At 31.8% G+C, this 9,920-nt stretch overlaps 2 protein-coding genes across 4 annotated transcripts; one reads left to right on the forward strand and one right to left on the reverse strand.

Annotated features, from left to right (window-relative positions):
* Positions 1 to 24: 24 nt before the first annotated feature.
* LOC126848677 (protein broad-minded-like) lies at positions 25 to 4,892 on the forward strand. The gene is made up of 8 exons (XM_050589732.1): positions 25 to 1,835; positions 1,908 to 2,245; positions 2,320 to 2,516; positions 2,583 to 2,996; positions 3,078 to 3,397; positions 3,972 to 4,149; positions 4,229 to 4,444; positions 4,534 to 4,892. The coding sequence occupies exons 1-8, from the start codon at positions 160 to 162 to the stop codon at positions 4,651 to 4,653; spliced, it is 3,459 nt and encodes a 1,152-aa protein (XP_050445689.1). The 5' UTR covers positions 25 to 159; the 3' UTR covers positions 4,654 to 4,892.
* On the reverse strand, positions 4,463 to 9,052 carry LOC126848661 (apoptosis-inducing factor 1, mitochondrial). Of its 3 annotated transcripts, XM_050589704.1 has the most exons (13): positions 8,551 to 9,052; positions 7,741 to 8,042; positions 7,576 to 7,633; positions 7,333 to 7,487; positions 7,132 to 7,262; positions 6,853 to 7,028; positions 6,591 to 6,782; positions 6,317 to 6,507; positions 5,974 to 6,226; positions 5,744 to 5,892; positions 5,397 to 5,636; positions 5,131 to 5,234; positions 4,463 to 5,038 (listed from the first exon to the last, which is right to left on the reverse strand). In XM_050589704.1, the coding sequence occupies exons 1-12, from the start codon at positions 8,633 to 8,635 to the stop codon at positions 5,163 to 5,165; spliced, it is 2,004 nt and encodes a 667-aa protein (XP_050445661.1). In that variant the 5' UTR covers positions 8,636 to 9,052; the 3' UTR covers positions 4,463 to 5,038; positions 5,131 to 5,162. The 3 variants fall into 3 exon arrangements, with proteins under 3 accessions (XP_050445661.1, XP_050445662.1, XP_050445660.1); XM_050589705.1 differs by having other exon boundaries at positions 4,463 to 5,234; positions 5,397 to 5,594; XM_050589703.1 differs by having other exon boundaries at positions 4,463 to 5,234.
* Positions 9,053 to 9,920: the final 868 nt, after the last annotated feature.

Genomic DNA, 9,920 nt, shown 5'->3' on the forward strand with positions numbered 1-9,920 from the left:
GTGTGTGTGTGTGTGTGTGTGTGTGTCTTTCATATACTATAAGTATGCTGGTTACTATGGCAACAAATGTCAAAACTATAGAAACTTAAGAGACACGTGCACGTTTTCTTGCACTTGCTTAATTTTACTTGAGTAATATTAGTGTTTAGATAAATAGATATGGAAAAAGATATACCACCGGATCTTCATAAATGGCTAAGGAAATGCTTAAAGAAGGAATTTGGGAAAACAATACAAAGTGCTATAGATAAGGAGCAAGAGCCGAACAATATCGCTTACAAGCTCACGCGTTCGAAAGACATGGCCACTTTATTAAGTTCTATGAAGAAGGCAATTGCCGAGCAATATATAGTAATAAAACCTTCATCCGCGGTATCGCGATCGCAATCATCACTTTCCTTTACTAGTGATCTTACATCGGACGATTGGACTTCCCCGCAAGAAAATGGTGAAAAATACAATTGTATTATCGATAGAATCAGTCGCGATAAACCAGTACACGTGAGACTGGCCGGTTATGAAATTTTATTAAAAATTGAATTGTCCAATATAAACAACAATTCGCAATGGGACGTTCTCCAGAAAACCTTGCTGGACGGTCTCACGGACGATAGCAGAGCCATATTCGAAGCTAGTATGCAAATACACGCAAAGTTACTCAATTTCCCGCAATTGCATAGCATATATGGCAATTTATTAGGCGCGTTCAATGCGCAATATCATTCGCAAAAGATGCGCGAGACTCTGCCTACTCTAATCTCCGGAATTAATTTCAAATTCTTCTTGCACGAGAAACTGTTCTATATAATGTATCTGATAATTCAATGTCAAAAACAGATGTTAAAGAACACTAGGCACAGCGACAAGACTATAGAAGAAATAATTGAACAATTTATAATATTTCTCAGTACGCATAGTTTTGGCAATAAATTGCAACCTAAAACCTTAAATATGTTGAATATTATCTCGGTGTTAGAGCCTCAGGCCAAATGGAGCAAGAGATGGCTACATAGCTTTTCTACCAGAAAAATTTTCGTCGCCGCTTTGACCAAGTCTCCGACGTTTCTGCAGAACGTTGTCGAATGTGTCATGAACGGTCTGAAAGAAACACCTTATTCCCTGTCAGCATCTATTGGAGATGAGGGAAACGAGCTGTGTATTCCTGGGAATACGATAGAAACTACAACCTATCTGCATTGTTTGGTTTTCTTTTCGCAACTTTGTAGCTACAAGGCAAGCAAAACATTGTTCACAGAGAGTTTATTGAAAATGCCATTTGATATCGCTGATTTCCTAATAGAATTATTGAATTCCCTAAATAAATTAGCAGCGGAAGCATCAAGTGGGGTATACAATACTTCCTGTAGTGCTCTGCAAAATGTACTCAATGTATCAGAAGTATTGTACAATGCTGAATTTTATCATGTCGCGTTATGTCATTTGACGTCTCTTCCTGAAAACGATATAAAAATTTGGCCACACATATTGAATATTATTTCTCACATGGTGGATACGATCGACGGACCGGTATTTTTGACTACGCATTGTAAGGAGCATTCTACAACAAATTTTGAAAACGTATCATCAAAATGCCCAGTTGCGATCGTAATACAGTATGCGTCGAATTTATTAAAACAACCATTTTCCATAATGGATACAGAATGTGTTCTTAGCATATTTAATTTGTTAGAGAAATTATTCGGCGTTATTTATGATGTTTACGAAGCTACGCAGGAGCAGATAGAAACGCAATTTTATCCAGCTGTTGCAAATTTTTACAAAAAATTAAACAAATGCGGCATTGAAAACGAGAATAAAATTCAACAACTTGATAAGTAATAAAAAAATATTAATTTTTGTATTTCTAAATTTCTAAATTGACTTAAATTTCTAAAATTTTATTATAGCGCTGTTAAAAAGGTTTTACTAAAAATGGTATCGATACCACTCGGCTTGCAAGCGCTCGTCAAGGAGAAATTGGTATTTGAGGAACTAATTCGCGGATTAATCGTTCCTCTAAGAGCGACCTGGAGTTCCACCGATATAGTCAGCTTCATCTCGTCTGCTGGTTATTTCGATCTGGGCTACAACGTGCTCGCGGATCTCGGGCCCCATGTCCTGTCGACTTTGTTATCGCAAATTTGCGCAAACGCGGAAGATCCTAGATGTTTTTATGATCCATGGGACAAAAAAAACGTCGACGAATTTCTACATATACTTACATTATTTTCGCTCAATTTTAATTGTAAATATTTCAAAAGCAGCTGTTGCAATATTTTTCATATATATATTTTTTTAAATATGTGATTGATGATATAGGTTTCGCTGCGTTTATGACGAGTGACAGTGAATTAGATAACAACGAAGAAAAGGATTATCCTTCGAATTTATCTGAATTATTGCAGACTGCGTTAAATGAAAATTCTCGTTACCATCACTTGAGTCTTCTATCGTTGAATACAGTAATTTGGAACATAGATATTTGTGTTTATTTAATAAATTCGTTAAACTTTCAGGTAATATGTTTGACACGTGATAAAAATGTAATTATAATTGTATATAATAATAAATATTATTTCTAGATAGCGTTGTTAAATATTCAGAAAGAGAGCACGATAGTAATTGAAATTCTCAACGAACAAGTCGATGATGAAACTGATTACGAGCAGACTATGGTAGAGAACGATGATAATGAAAAATCAAAGCTAACAAAAGAATACATAATTGACAATTCCAGTTTTTTACGACATAATATTTTATTGAAATCGTATTATACGATATACAATAGAAAGCAACACAATGTACCATTGGAAGAATATGAACTTTTTTCGGAATTTCCACCTCCTAGGATATATGCAGATATGATAGAGTTTCCAGTTATGGAATATGATTCAGAACTAAATGATATGCTCCAGGAAGAAAGGCCCGGATTGTTAGATATTGGTTGGGTATCGCAAGTTAGGGCAGCTTATAAAACTTCGCGATGTCCAATGAAGGTGAGCAAATAAAATTTAAAGTATGTAATTTAATTATGATATGACTGGACTTATAGTAGTAAAAAATAATTTTTATCTTAGAATTCAACAATGACGAATTTATTGAGCCAAATGCACAAAGCTATCCCAACTGCAGATTGGGTAGAAGAATTTGATTGGCAGGAGAATATAACATATGATGCAGATTACTGGCTCCCAGAAGATATATATGCAATTAATATTGCTTTGAATTACGCGGAACAACGGCAGATTTTAAAGAACAATAATGATAATCAGAAAAATTTGAAACAATTCATTCATTCTGCCTACATATTTATACGATACAATAAACTGAACAGATTCGAAGGTTTCGACTGGTTCTTGGCAACAGTATTCATTATTTGTGATGGAGATTTAGATAAGTATGTAATACATCATTTGATGTTAACTTCAAATAATCTATTTTTCATTAAAAAAAGAGAGTTATTAATAATAAAAATTGAAGCCTCAGCTGACCGCGAATCAATCTTTTGACAGTGTTTTATTTTCCGGTATAGTCTAGTAGTATCTTTATGTTTAATCGATAAATCTCTTCGTAATATCTTAATTACAAAAAAACTACAATATAATCGATCAAACAAAATTTTAATTTCTAAACTACTATCAATAACGATTAACTCAAGCTAGTCATGTATCATCATTGGCAGGTCTCAGATTGAAAACTTGGTTTTCACCGAGTCAATGATCTCTTTTTATTACTGACCCGTCTCGAGATAGTTCTTTTTCATCATCGACCTATTATCATATAATGCGATAATTAATGTAGATTTTTAGAGTAAAGAAAAAATATTAAGACATTTATGGCTTATATATTATATTTATATCTAGGACTTTAACCCAAGTTCTCTTATTAGGCCATTCTGCCATTAAGTCATCTCGTTCTATTGCCCAATATCTTTTGCTCTTGATTAGTACATCAGCAATAAATTATTACAGATGCAAAACATTTATCATACAATTAATTCAATTTCCATCGACATTGCTCCTCTGGCCAAAATTGGGCAGAGTTATTGACGAAAGAAATAATGAAAATACTAGTTCGCAATTCACTTTTATGCAAGTTTTAGAAGCCATGGTTAATATCGAGTTTCCAAATATTAAATACGGTTTAAAGGTGATTGAATTTTTTGTCCCATTGAAAAAATTTAATCATGTAAAAGAAAATCATAATATTCTGATTTTTAAATGATAAGGATGTTTGTGGTGTGAACTGGTGGATGATATCCAATAGGATGATATCGCAATGCTTCTGGGGAATTCTTCCATGGAGCGAAATAGTTCATTTTTTTGCAATTTGCATTTTGTATCCTCCCGATTATATGGTATATTATTGCATATCACTTTTGCAATACTGCCGAGATAATTTGCTGGAGGATTTTACAAACAGAAAGATGTGGCCAGAAAATATGGTACGTACTTGCGAAATATATCAAATTTATAAAATTATTTATATTTAATGTCATTAAATAACTTGTGCTAAATATATCTTCACACACAGATATTGGACGAATATCGTTGTCATAATTATATTTCATACATGGATAATTTGGGGCAACGATATAGAAATCGGGTTTTACCGGCAATGACTAAAAATCTAAATTCAGAAGATGAAATATAAATATATTCAATGTCTTATATCCATCTTATCATCTTGATATCTTAAAAAAATAAGAAAAAGAAAAATATGCATATATACATTAATAGAACATAAACAATAAACTTTATGCTGCAAATGAAAATATTTTATATAGATTCTTTAAGTTTAAATTATATATCAGTAAAATGATGTAACTATATAACAAATAACAATTGATGTTGCATTGTATATAATTAATAAAATTGTCTTTTTTATTTTTCCATGTGTATAAATACTTTTAGTTAGCAATAGTTAATGAAACACGTCCTTTTTACGTGTTTGGGAACGTTTTGTGTATATATTTACTATATTTAGAAATCTCCATGTATACAACATAAAATAGCACTGGCACTCATAATTCGCATACCTGCAAAGTTCAGCAAATAGTCGGTCAGGAGTTTTCCAATTATCTTATACTGGAATTCGGATATTTTTTTTACATGCGATAAAATCTCTTACTATATTGTCATTCATTCATGTTAATCAAACAATCAATCTTCATGAATCATAAATAATTTCGCTACTTCATTTAAATCCTCATACTTTGTATCCGCTGCAAGAACCTACAATATAAAAATATTTTCAACTTACTCAAATTATGTTATAATCTTGATTAACTTCAATATAAATAAAATGTATATATTCAGATAAAACAAATATTTAAAATAAATTATAACAAAGCAATACACAGAAACAAAATTAATGAAAACAAATTTCAGACTTACTCGTCTGGCAATCGACATTCGGTTAAAGATATTCCACAGCACTATTCCTACTACAACATCATCTCGTAGATAGAAAACGACACCTTTCTCAAAATTTTCGTGCTTTGTAGGTTTCTGGACTGAGGTTGCATTATCTCCAGATGTATCATTCTTTTCATTTTCTGGATCCTTCATGATTTCTGTCACTGATGACTTTGACTGTACATTACATTGTAATTCCTTAGTATTTGTCTTTTGTTCCTTGTTTTAAAAAGAGAAACAAAATATAAAGGTAAACGCACACAATAAAAATAGTTTTGTCTTACAAAATATATATTCGACTTTATTGCATATTTTAGATTACTTACTTCACTAGAATTGTTAATCATGTTTGTTTCTGTTGCTTTTGCAAAGACTCCTACAGTTGGCAAAGTTGAATCTACAATACCTATTGCTTCATATCCTACATCTGGCCCCAAGTCTGACCAAAACATTGATTGATGCACGAAAGGTTTACCTATAAGAATTACATTTACGATATCACACTTAATTTTTGCACTTTAATATTTCAGAACTATTTGCGAATTTGCAGAATTACCTGCACCAGTCATATTTTCACCAGCTAATCTTCCAGTAGTGACCGCATGATCATGATGTTCAACTCTTCTTCTACCAAATTTAATATCATAGAAACATGCTGCGTCTCCAGCAACCCAAAGATTACTTCTTGCTTCTAATTCAGCATTAACAAGAAATCCTCCTATTTCAGGATCTGTTTCTAAATACGAGGTTGTTGCTAAATTCGTATTTGGTTCAACACCTATCGCTACTATCACTTGATCAGCATCAATCTTTTCATAAAAAAAAAAATTAATTAATTTGTTAAATAAAGATACTTGATTAATCATGCTAAAAATATATAAAATTTTTAAATTACATACAGTCTGACCATCAGACAGAACGAGGGACAATTGACCGAGTTTATATTTATAATCTTCAACTGTTGTGCTAGGTATAGGATGAACATTTTCTGCTTCAACCTTTTTAGTAGTCCATTCACTTAAATATTCTGGTAATATTTCTGCCATTATGAATTTCTCTTTAAAAATTTGGATAACCTTTTTAAATTTATCTACAATAAAAAGCAATATTTTGTTATCCATAAAATATTTTTAAAAATATATTGATTATTCTATTAATAAATAAGAAACATACAATTTCTAGCGAGCGCGCAGGCGAGTTCCGAACCGAGAAATCCACCACCAATGATCACAATATTTTTGCACTTAGGATTAGAAACAGTTTCGTCCAAATTGAGAAAATCATTTTTTGTTCTAAATGTTGTAATCTTATCTTTTAATTCTTTTTCAATAGATTCGAATAGCGGCAAGTTCTTCGGTGATGCACCTGTAAAAATAGTTTTATGAAAAATTCAATTAAAAAAAATTGATTTAAACTTTTTTCAATTGAAATCTACCGGTTGCAATGAGACACTTGTCGTATTTTATTTTGTGACCATCTTCGAGAATTACAGTTTTATTTATAGCATCAATTTTCGTTACTGCCCAACCCATGGCTACAGCAACTCCACCTTTATCAGATTCCACGAGATGTGTAACATTTGTATAGAATTCTTGTGGTTCGTAAAATATACTATGAAATAAATGTAAAAATTTTGTATAAATATGAAAAGAAATATAATCATTGCATTAATAATATTGCTGAAAGATTATGTAGTCAAGATTAAAAAATTTACCTTCTTTGAGTTCCATTCCATTGATTAAAACGTAATTGTGCAGTTGCTTCTTTATCTGTGTTGAACCAAAGTTCTTTGGATAATGGTGGCCTCATGTATGGAAATTCATCTTCTTGTGCTATAACTAGAACCTAAACAAAAATTTTTATTTGTTTAAATCAGAAAAAGAAGGAATTTAAATTTATACTGTCTAATATATACCTTAGCTTTGGGATCTCTAGATTTAATTGATCTAAATGCTGAAAATGCAGCTGTTCCTCCACCTATTAATAGATAAGGAACTTCATGAGGTATCATTCTGGAATCTTCTGGAACTTTTATTTTCTCTTTAAATCTCTTTCTGCCTTCTTTCTTTTCTGTGTGAAAGACAAAGGCATAAATGACATATACATAACACATTTCTGTCATTTGTAGGATATCAAAATAATTTTTAATTTAACTTACGTTTAGGTTTACCCTTTCGTTGATTTTCTTCACTTTTCCACCAAGATGATGAAGATACCTAAAAATTAGATAAGAAAATATTAAAAATATATTTAAAAAGTTATATAGTAAAAAAAAAGATTAAAATTAAGCAATATTAGTTTAAAATTTTTTATGATATGCTACCTTGTATGTTGCAACTCCTGTTACAAGCAAGGCAGCAAATAGATGCCAATAGCGAAATTGATATTTTCCAGTTTTGCCAAAGTCTGAACCTTTTTCACTTGATTGTTTTTGCTCTCCATTTAACTTGCAGTCTTGTACCATTGGGCAAGGTCCTGTTTCACAGACAGGAACATCCTTCTGTGGCTTGGAATATCTAGATTCAGGCATGCATTCCTCTGGCTTGATAGTGGTGCCTTGTGGCTTTTGAGATTTTTTATTGCTTGCATCGCTACTATAGCGTAAGTTACTAATATTTACAATACCTGCAAATATTTTTAGTAAGTTATTGAGGAAATATTAATAAAGGAAATATTATCAACAAAAAATAATATTTATTATAATTCTTTATAAAAAGTAAATTAAAGATGATAATAAATATAATCCACAAAATATAGTATAATGTTAATCATTTATTATTTTGAGAAAGCTTGTAAAGTATATTTAAAATATGTAAGACAGAAGATTCATCTATAAGAAAGCATGCTTTTATAGGTTATGTCGCCGTTTGAGATTGGATACGCTGTGTAAATTGTAAACATAGCCTCATCGATCTGGACATATAATTATCGTAAGGATGCACCTGAACTTACAAATACGATATAGACAATATACAGAAAAATAGATATAATTTTCTCAAGAGTGGGAAATTGCAAAGTAGGCGGGAAACAAGATCGCTCTTTCAAAGCCGATGCTAGGAAAATGCAAATCAAGAATATGGAAGAACAGGCAAGAATGAAGAAACGCATCTATACCATCCGTGTCGATACGTACCGATGTATTTTACAGGTTGATAGAGCCGATTTGCATGCGTGAGTCTAGTAGGCAATCGGCCAATGGTTCTACCGCATGCGAACATCTTCGCCGGGCCGGTGGTCCGTTGGCCTTACGCGATGTGATGACGTTCCTCTCAGCTGCTGCCGTGAGCGGCGATCAGCCGCTGGTTATTGTTGCTTTTGCTACTTTCGACCGGAAGGACGCTTGCCGGAAGGATGCTCACCACGCGACACGCCATTACCTGAGGTTCTCTCTTCTTTACTCTGCCCTGCCTTGCCCCGTCGTACCGAGTCGTCTTGGCAGACGACTCTTTACGCGGCAGCACGAAACCGATAGACGAGACACACGTGAATTTAATAAAGAGCCACTTTACACCGCGAGATATGTATATACGCACGTGTGTCACGTACGCACGTATATATGTAGCGCGCCGGAATCAATTGGGATGAATGATTGAGCCTCACGGTTTGAATGGCTAATCGCAACTGACTTCAGGTAGAGAGATCGATCAGCTCCTCTCCTATATAGAATTAAATAAAATAATAATGCGGATAATATACACTAAAATATAATAGTTTAAAATTTGAAAAAAATATAATGATTATTTATAATTATTTTCTCTTGTAATTATATATATGCAATGAGTCTTATTTTTGTTGAAATTTTTCTCTAAAATCAGAAATTGGCTCTAAAACATTTTTAATTCCCCTGTTTAATTCCCCGCTTAGCTTTTTTTATTACCAGCATTATGTCATCACTTTAATGACATAACTTATCACCTGAGAGAAGAAGATAGTTAACGCGCGCTACGTGCTGCAGATGGTGTATGTTGTATTATTTTTTATCTGAATTTTCTATTACTAATATGTATATATGATTGTTCCTATTTATTTTCTATACATAATGTGCGATATACAAATATATTACCTTTTTTTTTAATATAAAAGTTTCTTATAATTTTATTCTTTTAAATTTGACAATGCATATGAAAATTATTTATAAACATGAAGATAAAAATCTAGCTTATACAAAACAAAAAAATCGAATATTAACAATTTTATTTTAATGCCTTTTGTTTGATTTAATGAAATTTTATTATTTATTATTATTTATTTATTATTGAATTAACAATTGGTATCTAATGATTGATATATTATCTTATTATACCTTATTTGATATATAATGAAAATATCTTAAATTCTCTCTAATATTTATATATGATAGCTCTGCATCATTTTCATTAGAATTGAATCTATTATACAATTAAACGTCACATTAAAGATTTAGTTATCGATTAGCAGTATTAATAATAGTATTAATAATAACATAGGGATATAAGAACACGCGAAGTGAATGTACACTGTTAT

This window comes from Cataglyphis hispanica, chromosome 4 (genome assembly GCF_021464435.1).
Source record: "Cataglyphis hispanica isolate Lineage 1 chromosome 4, ULB_Chis1_1.0, whole genome shotgun sequence".
NCBI classification, from domain to species: Eukaryota; Metazoa; Arthropoda; class Insecta; order Hymenoptera; family Formicidae; genus Cataglyphis; species Cataglyphis hispanica.

What these genes read in the sequence shown, in the direction of transcription:
- LOC126848661 (XM_050589704.1), bottom strand. Translation starts at nt 8,635, where the DNA reads ATGTTCGCATGCGGTAGAACCATTGGCCGATTGCCTACTAGACTCACG. An exon ending in ACGAAAGGGTAAACCTAAAC is followed by an intron (nt 7,488 to 7,575) that starts GTAAGTTAAATT and finishes TCTTTCACACAG; the next exon opens with AAAAGAAAGAAGGCAGAAAG. An exon ending in GAATGTCGATTGCCAGACGA is followed by an intron (nt 5,235 to 5,396) that starts GTAAGTCTGAAA and finishes TTTATATTGTAG; the next exon opens with GTTCTTGCAGCGGATACAAA.
- LOC126848677 (XM_050589732.1), top strand. Translation starts at nt 160, where the DNA reads ATGGAAAAAGATATACCACCGGATCTTCATAAATGGCTAAGGAAATGC. An exon ending in AAAATTCAACAACTTGATAA is followed by an intron (nt 1,836 to 1,907) that starts GTAATAAAAAAA and finishes ATTTTATTATAG; the next exon opens with CGCTGTTAAAAAGGTTTTAC. An exon ending in TAAATTCGTTAAACTTTCAG is followed by an intron (nt 2,517 to 2,582) that starts GTAATATGTTTG and finishes TATTATTTCTAG; the next exon opens with ATAGCGTTGTTAAATATTCA.